The sequence below is a fragment of the Numida meleagris genome, chromosome 17, assembly GCF_002078875.1.
Source record: "Numida meleagris isolate 19003 breed g44 Domestic line chromosome 17, NumMel1.0, whole genome shotgun sequence".
Taxonomy (NCBI): Eukaryota; Metazoa; Chordata; class Aves; order Galliformes; family Numididae; genus Numida; species Numida meleagris.
The window spans coordinates 5,562,225-5,577,936 of NC_034425.1; the positions used below are offsets into that span (position 1 = coordinate 5,562,225).

Consider the following 15,712-nt stretch of genomic DNA (forward strand, 5'->3'; position numbering starts at 1 on the left):
CGCCATCTTTTTGCCGGGCAGAGCGGCGCCCGGTTGCCATGGCAGCGGAGATGCGAGGAAAACACACACTGCCCGCACGCCGCGGGCCTGCCCCGGCCTCAGCACCGAGCTCGGGTCCTCCTGGGGGCTGGTAACCGGGGCTTCCCTCCCGCCTGGCTCACAGGGCAGCGCCCAGCCCCGTCCCCAGCTCCAGGCCGCGGAGCCGGGCCCCAACGCAGCCCCGAGGCCCGGCGGGCAGCGCTAGGGGGAGCCCTTGGTACGGCGGAGCCTCCGCGTCTTGTGCGCGCTCCTCGCGAGCTGCGGGGAGGGGCGCGGCCGCGACGTACCCATGGGAAACAGAAAATCCCCTCTGATTTATTCACTTTTTTTGTTTGTTTTCCCCTTTAAGCGGAGCGCCAACCTAAAGTACACACGTTCTCTCATGTTTTCAGCCCCTGGAGGCAGCAGGAAAGCAGCGTGCGCTGGTGCTGAGGGCAGTTCTTCCCAGGGCAGTTCTTGGCCTTCTTCTACCACGGCTCCTCTACAGACTGAACATTTTCTGATCACAGCACAGAGCCGCCCATCCCTGCACGCGTACCTATGTGTGTGCTCAGAGTTCTATGTAGAGCTGACCAGCTGCAAGGCAGCGTAGCCAACAGGCACACCAACAGGGGCCGAGGGGCAAAAATTCGTGTTTTGAAGGGGTTTATTTGCGTGGAAACCGCAGATCGCAAAGCTGCCCTGCGCGGTGGTCGGCACTGCTGGCTGCAGGGCTGAACTTTCACGGTTTGTAGCAGAGCCAGTGTCCGAACTCGTGCAGCACAGAACTCGGTGTTTCCCTGGCAATGCGCTGTGTCTCCAAGCACACACGCTCCTGCGTGCGCAACCCTCCCCGGTGTCATTTTCTCCAGTAGATTAAATCTCCAGCAGTGGCAATTAACAGGCTCTGATCTCTTCAGAAGCAGCACAGAGGTGTTGCCAGCCTGAAAAGACAACGTTCTGCCTTGGAGCTGTTCATGGTGAGTTTCTGCAAGCCTCGTACCCGCAGCTATCTGTGGTCACGCTCCATCTGTGACCCATCTCGTTTCGTGGTCGGTGCTCTGAGTTTGGGCTGTCTTGGAGTGATGTTGTGCGTTTGGGGCAGCCAGCTCTGCCGCAGGGACCCTCTGAGCTGACACCAACCCCGCTGGGGGAGTTAGAGTGAGATGGGAGGGGGAACAGCGGGACTGTGGAGGACACAAAGTGTGCGCTGCCCTTAGTGACACTCTGGGTTTGGTGCCTTTTCTCCTCCCAGGGGGAGTCCAAGCATCCCCAATACCTATGCTGCTCTTGCCCAGCTCTGGTACATGCATGGAAAGCCAGAAACAGTAGGAAAACTTGTGTGCTTTCCTCCCACCCCCACTCGCATTTCCTTCCCTGTGACACAGACAGCTGGGAGCTTTCGCTTCAGGAAGGCTCAGTTCCACACCGACACCGAGAAACACCATATTGCTACGGAGAGAAAGGCTTCAGGCAGAAATGCTCTCCATCATGTTCCAGTCACAATGTCTTACACCAGACCCACACACACTATACAGAGCACAGATACAGATACAGAGGGGTGTATGTACAGAACGCGGCAGTGTGGCACAGTGCTGCTTGGGGAACCCCAGCTTGGCCGGGAAGGGCTCAGCACTTAACAGCAGCAAAAGCTCTTCTCCCCTTGCCCTGCTCAAGTGCTGATGTTGCCTGTCAGCACGGCAGCAGCATCCACGGTCCCTCCTGGCTCGTGCACACCACAGCCAGCCCCACAGGGATGGTGAAGGAGACCCAGAGGGTGGGTTCTGACTGCTCCTGCATCCTGCTTGTGGGGTGCACAGCAAAACAGAGGGGTGCAGAGTGTCTCTACAGCATCAGGGATAATAAAACCTTTTGCTGGCATGTCTGCTATATACACATATGTACAATCACCTACCCCTTCCCTCCTGACCATGGAGTACAGTGGGGGGTACTTGGGCTTTGCGTCCCTTGTCTTCTCCTGGTCAGGACACAGATCCAGACAGGTTCCCCTGATCCCAGCTGGAGTCATGTCCTTGTGCTCCTGGGTTTTGCTGTCCTGGTCCTGGAGCAAACGGCAGGATGAAATCTGACACGAGGAGTGTGCAGCTGGGGTTGCAGGCTGACAGGGAAGGGCAGATCTGTCCTCAGGCCAGAAAGCAGCAGTTTGCTTTTCAGACGTAATGATGGGAAGGTCGAGTTTGAGGTCTGCTGTGCTCTTTGCCCATGCCTTGCTGGTGATCTCTCCCCTCTGCACAGCCCTGGCAGGGTGGGAACCAGGATGATACAGGCTGTCCCTGAGGAGATGGAAATCAGCTTGTTCACAGCAAGGGCTGAAACAACCCCAGGAGCACAGCACAAGCTGTAGCTCTCAGGCCATGCACTCCAGTGCTCCCAGCACAAACACTCTCAGCACTGCAGAGCACCAGTGCCCTTATCTTGCAGTCCCAGGGGCTCAGCTCTTGCATCTTTCTGGTGCTGTTTTGGGGAGCTGGTGCTGTTAGCATCCCCAGTGTGCTCCCTGTTAGTCCCTTAGTGTGACCATGGGACTGTGTGCTGCTTGGGGCTGCTCCGGCTGGGTGCAAGCAAGGCTCCGCAGGCAACTGTCTGATGCTGGCTCCTTCTCTTCTATCTGCTGAGCAGGAACAAGGGCGCTGAGGGGATGGGGGGGGATGTGGGAACCAAGCCCAGCTCTGAGCAGCGGTGTGGATCCAGAGCCTGGGAGATCTGGGGTGGAACCTCTCCACAGAACCTCCATCAAGGACAAAGGACGGAGACTTGGGGAAGCCCGCCAGAGAGAGGACAGTGCAGTTTGTTACCAGATTGTTATTTTAAAGTAGTCCAAGGCAGCTTTGGTGCTGATATCGGGAGCTGTAGAGATGCAACAGGAAGGCTGCAGGGCCGAACCCAGCCTCTTGCTGCCCAGCAGGCTTTGGCTGCCAAGCACCAGGCAGAACCAGCCACCACGGTGCCAGGAGCCAGGCTCTGTCCTAGGACGCAATGTTCCTCATCTGTGTGTGAGATCAAGTGATGGGACTGGGGACAATTTGTTTCTCATGGGCTTGGGGTCACCATGTGGGTGCTGGCACAGGACAGTACTACAGGACACGGGGCACTCTGCTTTCCATCACCTCCAATTTAGGATAAATCTGTTCCAGCCAGGGCAAGCAGGAGTTGTAATTAATCTTACTTGCCTGGGAATAGTCTGTATGTGAAGTGGCAGCAGAGCTGCTCCAGCGCTTGCAAGATCAACCTATTTGCTCTGAAATGAACTGGGAGAGATTTCTCATTATGCCTCTGGCAGCCCTGCGAGGCTTTTCTGAGCAGATCCAATATGAGGTCAAGTTCCAGCTAAAATCAAGTGGCTGAGAAGGAAAACTTTGTTACTCGCAGCAGCAACAGCGCTGCTGTTTATTAGGCAGTGATGAACCAGCCTGAAAGCAGCACGCAGAGGAGTTGCCCCCAGCCAGAAACGGGAACACCCCATGCTCCCCTGCACGATGGGGAGGTGGTGGCAGGAGTGATGCCAGCAGCACTGCAGCATCTGCTGGGGGTTGCAAACACCAGGCTATTAACCCCCCTCCTCCCCCCCCCCCCCCCCCCCCCCCCCCCCCCCCCCCCCTCCCTGACACCTCTCCTGCCCCAGGCTCTTTCCACACAAATAACTCTTCTCCCACCCACCAGATATTAAGCACCCGGAGCCCAGCTGATGCATCGCTGCAGCCCTGACACTAAAGCCTTACCCTGGCAGAGGGCTGCAGCAGGCTGGCAATCACGCTCCGATATTTCACAGTAATGTGACAAGCTGCTCCTGTTTTAATTCCTGCGGCATCAATAGGCAGCCGGTGCTGCCGTCACCGCCGCTCGCGTTGGATTTACACCCCTTAATGAAGCTGTCGTGGGGACACGCTCAGCAAGTGGCTGCCAGCAGCTCAGTGCTGAGCCCCCGCAGAGGTAAATGGTTAAAAGCAAATAAATGCTGACAGTGCCCTACTTTGCCCCAGTAACCTAAGCCCCGTACCCAGAGGGGTGTTCTTGTGCTGGTGTCCGAGGGAACTGTGCCAGGGAGCAGGCACTGAGCCCAGCGCTGAGCTCCTGTGGGGTTCTGGGACTAGTGGGGGTACTGGGGTTGCAGAGTAGGACAGGGGTGATGCGCTGGGGGGGGCACCACGGCAAAACCGCAGGAAAATGGGCACGAGCTCTGCCCTGCGCTTCCCCTCCTGCTCTCATGGTGCTGCCGAGGAGGGACACTGCGGTGCAGGGTTTGAGTGCTGACCCCGAGGCACGGTGGGGCACAGCAGATCACTGCAAGACATTCTTGAGAAGATAAACACAGTGGGCACTGCAGCCACTGGGTCTGGGCTCTAATTGCTGCGTTTGGTGTCTGAGCAGAGCATGTCGGCTCCCAGGGTTATGCCATGGGTGGGCACATGGTGGGCTGAGGTTTTCTATGCCCCCAGTGGCTTGGCCACCCCCTCGCTGCATGACCTGCACCCCAGGGTCCCCCTTACCCATGCTGCGCTGCAGGAGAGGCGTTGGGGTCTGGATGCTCTTCCCTGCCCTTCCTCCTGGCTTCGTGCTGGAAGCCCCTGGGGAAAATGCTGTCCCCCCTCTGCAGTTACCTGCAGGACGTGCACCCCAGCAGTGACAGGGGTGACTCGCAGTGGTCGCAGCCTTGCCGTTAGCAACAGGGCATGGAAATATGAGCAGCCGCAGCCATCCTACAGAAGAGGCAGCCCGGGGACTCTCCTCCAGGGATCTCAAAGGCTCCTTCTTCAGCTCAGGGTCCTCTGCTCCACTTGGTCCTTTTGGCTCAGATGAGGGTCTGGGCCAAGCCCCACTGTGCCCCAACCTCCTGTCAACCATTCTCTCCATCACCTCTTCCTCTTTTGTGACTTGCCTGGACAGAGCAGGGAGGTGTTCTCAGTTACTAGGCGATGTTCGCTGGTGACAGCCCCAGCCCCAGTGATCCTTGGTGCTACCGCAGGGACAGGACAAGCCCACATCTCACCTGGCTGTGGAGCCGTCAGCAGCAGGATGAGCAGCGGCTGCAGCGGTGTGCTCCAAACCCCGATGTCTCACTGCTGGGTAAATGCTTCCGAGGATTTCCTACCGGACTGTACAGTAGCTGCTCAGCCAGCCCAGCCAGGAAGAGCAGCCGGAGGCTGATGTGAACAGACCCAGGAGGAAAAGAAGGAAAAAGGGGGGAAATCCTCCATCTGAAGAGAAAACCTGTGGGAAGGCGATGTCATGGGTGGGAGGAGGGCAGGGGCTCTCCTGCAGCGGGGAGGCGGTGGGGCTGGCTGAGGCAGAACAGAAGCACGGAGGGACCCGGAGGTGCGGCAGAGGGATGTGTCCTCGGGGAGGCTGCCTCTGTCCTGCCGTGCCTCCTCCATGCAGGACAGCTCTCTGCAAAGGGAGCAGTCAAACAGCAGTAGGAAGGCTTTGGGGGGCATGGTTGAGTAACGTACAAAGTCAGGCTGAGTGCAACCCCTTGTCTCCTCGGGGAGGACATGAATGCAGGAGCATGCTCGCGCTTTCCAGGGAGCTCCCAGCAGGTCTCGGCTCTGAGTCGGCACCCCTCTGCAGCAGCACAGACGGTGCTTGCACCTGTGGTCTCAGCTCCTCCTGAGGCCACCCCCTGCCCAGGCAGGACCCTGCCCAGCCAGGCTGCATTCTCCATCCATCAGTTCAATGTGAGCACCGTTCTGGGGCAGAGCACTCAAAGCCAACTTCAGCCCCGTGGATAATACCAGGAGAACCAGCAGAGCCCCCCCAGCGATGTCTGTTGCCCACAGTGGCACTTTGGTGTTTAAACGTGCACTGCCACGTGGGGACTTCTACAAAATCTTTGTGTTCCTGGTGAGGCAGTTCCTTTTGAACCATATCCTTCTCAATGCTTGAAAGCCAACCCTCCAGCAGCTCGGGAACCAGCCCAGCTTAGGACACCCAGCCCATTGCGGTGCACATCTCCAGCACTCCTGCCCGACTCCCTACATACCAGCGCCATTGGGAGCAAGTGGGGAGAGGAAAGCGAGTGAAGGACAACCCCGCCACCCTCTCAGATGCTCGTCTGCAGGTCACCATTCAGCAGGGTCCTTTGGGTTTCTGTGGTCTCGTTGAGCCTGGACTTGTCCTGCTTGCTGTCGCTCCGGTCCGCATCGTCCATGCCGCTGACCTTCACCAAGCAGAGGACGTTCTGAAAGCTCTTCTTGAAGTTGTCAGACAGGAAGGCATAAAGGATGGGGTTGGCGCAGCTGTTGGCATAACTGAGGACCACGACAAAGTCGAACATGCCCTTGAGGACGGGTGTGGGCACGATCAGGACAGAGACAGAGGAGACGTTGAAGATGTAGAAGGGGAGCCAGCAGAAGATGAAGACAGCAACCACGATGGAGACCATCCTGGTGACTTTCTTCTCAGACTTTTTCCTCTTGGAGGAGCCCACTCTGATGCCTGAGGACTTGACTTTGATAATGATGAACAAGTAGCAAAGGCAGATAATGGTGAGAGGCACCAGGAAGCCCAGGATGAAGGCGTAGATGATGAAGCCCGTGTACCACGCACCCGATTCTCCTGGCCAGATGATGGTGCAGCTACTCCTGCCGTGATTCTGCTGCACCCCGGCATAAATCATGATGGGCATGATCACCAACAGGGAGACACCCCAAACGGCCACGTTGATCATTTTGGCTGTCCTGGGCCGTCTCCACTTGGCAGACTTAATGGGATGGACGACAGCCAGGTACCGGTCAACGCTCATAACTGTCAAGCAGAAGATGCTGGTGAACTGGTTGATCCCATCCACTGTCATGACAATCCTGCAGATGGCTTTGCCAAAGGGCCAGTGCACCAACGCAACCTGCATGGCCAGGAAGGGCAGTCCGAGCATGAACAGCTCATCCGCGATGGCCAGGTTCAGGATGTAGATGTTGGTGATGGTCTTCATCTTGGCATAACGGAGGATGACGTATATCACCAGCGTGTTGCCGCACAGCCCTACGATGCAGACCACAAAGTAGATGAAGGTGAGGATGGCGTTGCTGGTGAGGTCGAAGTGCTGGCCTGTGGCATTCTGTGATGCGTTGGTGGGGGCCTCCACAGAGAAGTTGTCGAACGGGGAAGCTGGAGAGAACCAGAAGGTGGTGGCGTTGGGCAGCTCGTATTCCAGATCCATGGCTCTGCTGGTTGTGGGGCACAGGTGGTTCAGAGAAGCCAAGATGTCATCCCCCCTTGCTTTGGGGATGAAGGAGAAGATTCTAGAAATTGGAGAAAAATGGAAATGAAGGGATTCCTGGGGAGGATTTGCCCATTCTGCAGCCAAGCTTTGTGGGAGAAATGCTCCCTGGATGGCTCTCCCTAGCCCACCTCTGCCACCCCATTCCTCCCTGCCAGAGCTCGTGAAGCGCAGAGGAGTCTGCCCTGGACGCACCACGGCTCCTCCTGCCTCCGGAGCCCCCACGACCCCCGGACTGCGACCGATGAGTGAATCCCCTCTGGGTACGACCGACAGGGACAGCAGGGGAAAAGCTCCCCTTCCAGCACGCAGCCGGCGGGGAGCCAGCGCCCACCCTGGGAAAGGGAAACCCGAGCGCTTCCGTGGAAGATGCGGGGGAGCCGTGCCCAGACCCCGTGCTCCGCCGCGCCCTCCCCGCTCCCAGCCGAGCTCCGCGCCCGCCGAGTCCCCGCGGCTGCAGCCCCCGGGGCCGGGTAGGGGCAACCGGGCGGTGCCGGCCCCGCTCCGCTCACCTGCTCCCACCGCCGTGCCCCTGCCCGGCCCGGCCCGGCGGGCACCGGGGAGGCGCCGGCAGCGCCCTCCGCTCCGCACCGCTCCGCTCCGCTCCGTTCCGCTCGGCTCCGCGCTGCCCGCTCCGCCGCCGGACCCAGCGCACCGGCTGCGCCCCGCCCCGCGTGGGGCGGCTCTGCGGGGCCGGGGCGGGGACAGCCCTGCCCGCGCCGCTGCTCGGTGCCGCTCGGTGCAGCTCGGTCCTGTCCACCTTGTCCGGCGATGCTCTGCCCGTGATGCCCCGCCTGTGATGCCCACCGTGCCTGCCCTGCTTTTCCGATGCTGCTCTGCCCGTGCTGCCCTGCTGTGCCCGCCCGGCCCTTCCCGAGGCTCGGATGAGGGGTGTGGAGGTGTGCGCTGGAGCTGCTGTGCAGCGGGCAGCGTGGGATCGGGGACCCGGCTGCACCCCAGAGCGTGGGGGACCTCCCCAGCTCCGTGGGGCTTCCAGCAGAAGGTTCTTGATGCTTGGCTCCAGCAATGGCGCAGACTGCTCGGTTTCTTCTGATGTCTCCAAAGTGTACAGGGAGGAAGGGACAGGGCACGGTGATGGCCACACCGTGTGGATTCCCAAGTGATGTGTGGAATTCCCAGTCTTTCTTGGGATGCTGGGACTATCTGTACCCCAGGATTTTGCACCCTGTGACCAAAGGCAAGGCGAGGCAGGCACATGCTGGCTTGGCACAGCCTGGGAAGGGTGGGAAGGTGATGTGATGGTCACCCACGGCTTGGAGATCTCTGCGTGAAGGCTGGGATTCGTGCAATACAGGTGGCAACTGCCACAGCCTGTCCTGCTGCAGTTACCCAGTAACGGTGACTGGAGGAGGAAGACCAAAACCAGAGAGCTTTGGGTGAGATAACCTCTGCTCTGGTTTGTTTGAGAGCTTGAATGCAATTAAATAGTAACTATTCCCCCCTCCCATCTTTCCATCAGTTATCAAAGAGACAACAGCAAGCAGGAAATTAAGAGTGACTTGGAACAAAGAGCCAGGAGCGAGGCTGCTGATTACAGCAAGAGGGGCTGGGAGGTTCTCATTTGCACTTAGCCATTCACTTACAGAGGTGGATCCAAAGACACAGGGTCTTGGAGCAAGAACAAGAACCATTATCAGCCTCATAAATCTTTTTGGAGGATGGAAAAGTCTGCCCCTAGAATAAATGATGTGGATATTAATATCCCAATAAAAGTGGGTGAGGAGAGAGGATGCGGAGGGTGAGAGCTTGGCATGTGCATCAGGTGCTGCCCACTGGGGTTTAGGGTCCCACTGCTCTGTCACCAAGGGCAGCTCCTTGGGTGCTCGCCCCACCGGCACAGCCGGCAGAGGATGAGCAGGGCAGAGATGCTGCCCAGCAGGCAGGAGGAGGGAGTGCAGCGCTCTGGTGTGGCACTGGATAAGGGCTTGATGCCTTGTGAGCTTTTCACAGTTGTTTTGTTTTCCCTCAGCTGGTCTGTGTGCCCGGGAGGACTGTCCTGGTTTTGCCCTTCCCTGGGAGAGCTGCAAGGTTTCCATAGACTCCGTCCTCAAAGGCGCATCAGCAGCCATCCCTGCCAGCGGGAAGGGCAGCTCAGAGCCTTGCTGCATGTTTTCCAGTGCTGCCTCCTTGAATGTCTCCCCTGTGCAGGTGACGTGTCCCTTGTGTCCCTCAGGGCGCACCCGCTGCAGATTGATGTGCCTTGGTGCCATTGCCCTGTGACCAGCACCCAGCTCTGGTTTCCCCCAGGGCGCTGAGGACATTTCCCACCATCTCTCCCCACCTTCCACCTCCAGGTTCCATCTTTGTGGTGCTGTGCAGAGTGCTCCAGGAGAGCTGTCCCCATCCCCTTCACCTCATCCTGTCCCAGCCTGGTGCAGAGCATCATCCCATCATCATCCTCCTGCTTCCCCATCTGAGCAAAGCACGGCCCCCTCTGCCCCACTGCTGTGCGAACTCTGGCACTGGGCTCACTTGGCTGAAACCAGATCTGATCATTTCCAAAAAAAGAAGAAAAGGAACTAACGAAGTGAAGGGGCAGTGTGCAGGAGGGCTGATCCCAGCCGATAGCTGAGCGGTGAGGAGCTCCGCAGCAGCTGGCTGAGGCAGGAAGCAATGCTCGAGCCTTTTGAAGGCATTATTTTTTTCAGTTTGATTAGATGTAGCGTTGAAATTTGGCCTCGTGTAGGGTCTGAGCTGTACCTCTGGGTGGTCCCCGGTTTGGAGAGGCGCTGCCTTACCCCAGCAGCTGGTTTGGTGCTGGCAGATGAACTCCTCTTTGTCTTTTAGCTTGGGAAGGATCCACTCTGCTGAAAAGCCATTTACTGGCAGGCGTGGATTTGGGAGAAATGCACGGCCCCTTCCCACACAGCTCCGACTGCCATACAACCCATGGGAGAGGGGCAGGGGGATTACGTGACCACAAAGAAGCTTTCAAAGTCCCTCTGAGTCTCTTGCCATCCATTCCCAGCTGTGCTGCGAGGGTCATGGAAAAAAAACAGCGCTTGTGACCCCTGCTCTGGAAATGAGTGTTGCAAAGCGCTGGGAGTGCGGCTGCCAATGGAGGGAGAGGGTGACCCGACCTTCCTCCCCGATCAGGAGGGAGGGCAGGGGGCTCCCCTGGGCGTTGTGCGGGAGGGCAGAGGGCTTAGCGTGCCCCTACTCAGCCTTTCTGCCTCTGTCTCCCATTATCCTTGCTCAGTATGTCTCAGGGACATGGTTAGTGGGCACGGTGAGGATGGGTTGGTGTTTGGACTTGATGATCTTAGAGGTCTTTTCCAACCTTAATGATCTATTTCATGTCCTCGAAGCCTGACCACGTTCCTGCTGCATGCAGTGATGGGACAGGTGGGGTCTGCAAAGGGATCGGTGGGTCTGGTGGCACGTGGGTCCCTCTGCGGCCCCCACACCAGGCTGTCCTCCTCCTCCTCCTCCTCCTCCCGCTGCCTCCTACTCCTGCAGCCCTCCATGCCTCCAGCTCCTCGCCTCCCGCCTCTCTCATTCTCCCACTGCCATTATTTGCCTCCATAATGAGTTTATTGATCTCTGCCGAGGGTACCAGGACTGGGCTGCAGTGAAGGATGCTGCTCACATTCGCCGTGAATCACAATGATAACCCCCGATGCTAATGAGCCTCTGGCAGCCACGGGCTGCAATCTCAGCTCCTGCCTGCGTGTCTCCCTGCTGCGATCTGCGTTCTGCAGGGCTGCATGCATTAAATCGGGGTTTAACAATGCGTTTGGCAACGGAGCTTCCTGCAGCCACTCTGATTGTTGGGGTCAGTGACACCATGTGCTGCATGAACCCCTTGTCCTAAATGACCCTGCTGTCCCAGCAGGACGCCTGCACTCGCTGGCTGTACTCCCCCAGATTGGCACTGCATCCTTTATGTCTCTCACAGTGTGTCTAAAGCTGGCAGGGAGGCGTAAAGCTGGCACTTGGTGCCCTGTGATGGATGGGTGCCACCAGCTCTGGCTCATGCGATGGAGATGCCGTGCCCCTGTCTGGTCCTGCTTGGGGGGCAGCGCCCTGTGCCTCATCCCCAGGGGAGAGAGATGGAGCTCTCAGGAAGCTCTCATTCCTTCTCCTTGCCAACGGGTCTGGACTGGCTCCGTGCACCACTGCAGACACTGATGGATGAGTGCTGAGCGGCAGCCAGGCCATGGGGACAGAGGGGACGCAGTGCCTGCAGGGCAGTAGCAGGGAAATGGCAACAGGGACACTGGGGGCTCTGCAGATACACCCCAGGTGTGGGTGCCTGGGCCATCGCTGTGCTGCTGCCACAGTGATCCCCACCGGGAGCTTTATCCCAATGAACTGAAGGGGTTTGGGTGCTGGCTCCAGCACTTCCTGCTGCCCCTTGCTGAGGCACGCTGCACAGGACTTGGTGCCCCTCCTGTTGTTTCAAAACACGTTTTAGGGACTCTGGGTCTCATCCCTTGCCAGCTCTGCCTACCCCTACGCTTCACACACCACCTGCACTGCCACAGAGGGGAGTGGTGATGTCCCCATCCCTTGCCAGCCCTGGGATGCTGGGGGCAGACACAGACAGAGGAGTGGCAGGTGGGGTTAGCCCAGTTATTCTAAGGAAAGGGATGTGGTGAAGTCTGCGTACATCACTGAGGAATGGAGGTGTGAGCTGATTTTGCTAGTGCTTCTGCATGGTCTGACCCCATTGCCAGGGGCTGCCTGCTTTTACCCACACAGGGGTAACCCCAGCAGTGTCCCTTGGCTCTGCCAGCTGTCCCCACCCCGCGTGCCCTGTCATGGCTCACTGAGGACCTGGGGCCATGGGCAGGAGCTTTGTGTGCTCCATCCCCACATCTCTCCCAGCTGGCACCTAGTGCTACATCTGCCTCGTTACAGCAGCTAATGAAGGATGCAGGCAATTATGGGGGAAATTGATTAAATCCTAAATCAAAGAGGCTTCAAATGGCCTTGACCTCCCCCAGCTGCAGCAGGGGAGGCTGATCAAAGACTATTAAAAGATAAGCACTAACAAAGAAGGGTGGTGGTGGTGGTACAGAACTCAGTGCCTCCTGTTGCTACCTATGGAGCAGCATGTGTTGGTGGCACTGGGATGTGCTGAGCCCAGAGGATGGGGTCCCTCTGCCTTTGGTGTAAATCCCAATCCCTGGGCTGCCAGGGCTTAATGATTCCAAAGGAGGAATGCTCCTGAGGCTGCTCCAGCTCTGAGATGGGGACGTGGGGATGGATGGATGGATGGATGGTGGTGGATGGGGAGGTGCTTGCTGGCGTTGTGTGTTGCAGCAGGGGAAGTTGTGCTGACTGCTGGGGTGCAGCCCACGAGCAGGTTGTTAGTGAGCAGGTCGTTGATGAGTAAACAGGTTGATAATGGCGAGACTGATGGAGCTGTGCACCGTGCTGAGTGCAGGGTCACGGTCAGGAGCTGCTCCTCCGTCGGTGGGAGGGGGGGGGACGCAGCCTGGGATCTGTGTGATGGGACGCAGGGACCGGGAGCCCTCTGTGATATGGGGACACAGCACATGGGTGGCACTGCTCGGTGAGGTTCGGGCTCACGGGGCGATGCAGATAGCTCCGGCCTCGGCGGCTCCTAGTGGAGAAGCCCCTGGATGTTCAGCCTTTTTATTTTTTCCAAGAATCGGGTTAATTCTGCCTTCTCCCTCTGTCACGCCGGGGCTCTCCCACGCCCGCCCGCGCCGCTCCACCCCCACCTTGCTGCGCCCGCCCGCACCGCCGCTGACGGCCCGCCCCCGCCGCGTTCCCATTGGAGGAGAGCTCGGAGTGGGCGGGGCGTCGGCGGCGACACGTGTGCCGGCACCAGGAAGTGGCGCGGGGCCGCAGCCGGGGTTCGGGGCCGGGCGGTGAGTGGAGCCGGGGTGCGCGGGGCCGTGCGGCCTGGAGGGGTCGGGATGTGCGGGGAGGGGGACCGGAGTGCCGGAGAGGTTGAGGTTTGGGGGTGTCTGTGGGGTTGGGGCCTGGGCGTGAAGGGTTGCGGGCTCCGGGCTTTGGGTCAGGGGGCTTCGGGCCTCAGGCCTGGGCTGGCGGCTGTGGGCCTGGAGCGCGGAGGGCTGGCAGCGGGGCCGTGGGGTTTGGAGGGGGCTGTGGGGCTCCGCAGGTGCCGGGGACCCTGTTGGGGAGGTGGGGGATGTCCCTCTGTCCAGGGCCAGGTGGCTGACCCCGCTGGGGTAAGGCTGGCACCTGCCGGGGGCTGGGAGGGCACTGTGAGCCCCCGGGGGGACAGAAGGAGGCAAAGACGTGTGTGTAGGAAGATATATTTATCCCTATATGTGTGCTTTCTTAGTAAGCTGGCTGTTACAAAGCAGTGCTGCTCCCAGGTGTGCAATAATTCCCTCCTGGCTATTAGTAGCCCACAGCTGCAGGTTTTGAGCCACGTTGCGGTGCCCATCCCAGGGCTGGTTCCCCTCCTGCTGTCCTGGCAGCACCATGAGGGTTTTTGCCTTTGGTGCCAGTAGGACGCGTTTTTGGCACAAAGAAGTGGGGCGCGAGGCATGTGCCTGGGAGCTGCTGGGGGATGTGGGCCAAGCTGTGCTCAGTGAGGTGTCAGCCTGATCCCTGTGTTCCTCCTGCTCGTCAACATGCACGTGAGGTCATGCTGGAAGAGCTTGCGTGGGAGCTGGACGCGTGCTTGCTCCAAGAAAAACACCCTCCAGACATGGGAGATGCTCCAGTGGGTGGAGGATGCCATTCCCTGCCTGGACAGGGCTCCTGCCTCCAGTACAGCCCGAGGGTCTGAGCCCAACGTTGGCTGTGTGTGGAGTGGGACCTGCCTGTGGTCTCTGTGGTTGGGTTAAATTGCAGCAACGTAAGGGAAAGCAAGAAGCACAGAGAGGGATAGCGCCCAGCTCAGTGAGCTGTGTCCCTGAGTGAGGGGCTGAGCTCCCCCACCATCCAGGCAGCAACGCGTGGGTTCTTCCACGTCCTCACCCTGCAGGCTTCTCCTGATGCTCCTCGTCTCTCCTAGGCTGCTGCTCCCCGTGGGCTCAGCATGATCCCGGGGCAGGGCCCGGTGCTGCAGGCGGTGCTGGGAACCCTCCTCACCTGGGGGCTGACGGCGGCTGGCTCGGCGCTGGTGTTCGTCTTCTCCAGCGGGCAGGTGAGTGTGGGGCGGGGGCTGTGCTCAGCTCACGGGCAGCTTTGGCTGCTGGGACCTGAGCAGGAGAGACTTTATTTTGGCCCTGTGCGGTCCTTGGGCTGGGAGGGAAAGAATCCAACTTTTTCCTCTCCCGTGTGCCAGCACAGCAAAGGAGGAAATGAAGTTCCCAACCTTGGGCTGCGGTGTGTGGAGCAGAGCGGCGGGCTCTTTCCCTTTTTGCTGTGTGATGCTCAGAACAAGCAAAGTGCTAATCTTTAGGTTATTTCATATTCTGAAATTGGAGGCCCCACCCCCCGCTGTTGTGCTCAAAATTGCTGTGATGGATTTATTATTTATGTCTCTCTCTTGTGATGATTTATTCAGGAGTGTGCTGCAAAGTGAGATTCCCTTTGCAGCAGCACGCTGCTTTTCTTCCTGGGGGAGGGTGATGTGCTAAAGGAGAAAAAGTGCTGTGGGTGAAGCAGGCAGGGTACATGCTGGGCTACAGACTAATGGCTTCGTTTGTAGCAGCACGTTGTTAGGGAGCAAAAATCTTCAGGGGAGGGGAGATGAATGGCAGCGGCGTGCAAATGGCTTCTGGTTTGCCCTCTACATCCTTGGGATGATCATGGGGCAGCACTGGTGGGTTGGCACGTCAAGCTGTAGCCAGGACAGCCCTCAGGCTCTGGGTGACACTGGAGGGGGCACCTCTGCTCCAGGAGGGCGGCTGCAGCGCTGGGTGTTGAAGCACTGCACGTTGTATGACAGCGTGGCAATGGCTTGGGTGGCAGAAATGGGAAGAAGGAAGTCACCTTAGTGTGACACCAGTGCAGCTTCCTCCTCTCCGTGCGTCTTTGTGGTGTGGCTGCAACCCTGCCTTGTTGTGCCCTTAGTAAATGCTGTGGTTTGTGTTCTTTTTGTTGTTTCAGAGGCGGATCCTGGATGGGAGCCTGGGCTTTGCTGCGGGGGTAAGTGCTGCAACCTCCTCCTGCTCAGTGCCTCCACATGTGCTCTTCTGCTGACATCTCTGCAGCTCCTCCGTGCTTCGTTTGGTTGCCTGCTGCTGTTAGCATCCCGTGGTGCTTACCTGGCTGCAGCTGTTGTGGTGTGGCAGCAGAGGGGCATGACACAGTGCAGGCTGGGGACATGAGGGTGCCAGCTTTGGGGCTACACTCCTCTCACCTCTTTGGGCTCCTGAATCTCTAGTCCTGGAGCAGTTCAGCTGGACAGGAGAGCTCTTGTCCTGCAGGCTGGTGTGCATAGCTCTCTTCTTGCTGTCCTACTGAGCTGAGGTGCTTAAACTCCTGGGGAATAAAGGCACTGAAGCCTAAATCAAGGGTGTATGGTAAACCTAGTGCTTACTG

At 58.8% G+C, this 15,712-nt stretch overlaps 2 protein-coding genes across 5 annotated transcripts in view; one reads left to right on the forward strand and one right to left on the reverse strand.

Moving 5' to 3' along the window:
* SLC39A11 (solute carrier family 39 member 11) overlaps positions 42-15,712 on the forward strand; it is a 74,060-nt gene continuing 58,389 nt past the window's right edge. For 2 of the 4 annotated variants that reach the window (XM_021414883.1, XM_021414884.1), the window contains exons 1-3: positions 12,850-13,116; positions 14,238-14,369; positions 15,278-15,316. In XM_021414883.1, the coding sequence (XP_021270558.1) occupies positions 12,865-13,116; positions 14,238-14,369; positions 15,278-15,316 (423 nt within the window). In that variant the 5' untranslated portion in view covers positions 12,850-12,864. Of the gene's footprint in view, positions 257-431; positions 999-12,849; positions 13,117-14,237; positions 14,370-15,277; positions 15,317-15,712 lie in introns of those variants that run through there. The other 2 variants (XM_021414887.1, XM_021414885.1) reach the window with 2 other exon arrangements.
* SSTR2 (somatostatin receptor 2) lies at positions 4,891-7,896 on the reverse strand. The gene is made up of 2 exons (XM_021414888.1): positions 7,765-7,896; positions 4,891-7,274 (listed from the first exon to the last, which is right to left on the reverse strand). Exon 2 carries the CDS (start codon positions 7,190-7,192, stop codon positions 6,077-6,079), a length of 1,116 nt encoding a protein of 371 aa, XP_021270563.1. The 5' UTR covers positions 7,193-7,274; positions 7,765-7,896; the 3' UTR covers positions 4,891-6,076.

Coding starts and splice junctions, on each gene's coding strand:
- SSTR2 (XM_021414888.1), bottom strand. CDS start 7,192: ATGGATCTGGAATACGAGCTGCCCAACGCCACCACCTTCTGGTTCTCT.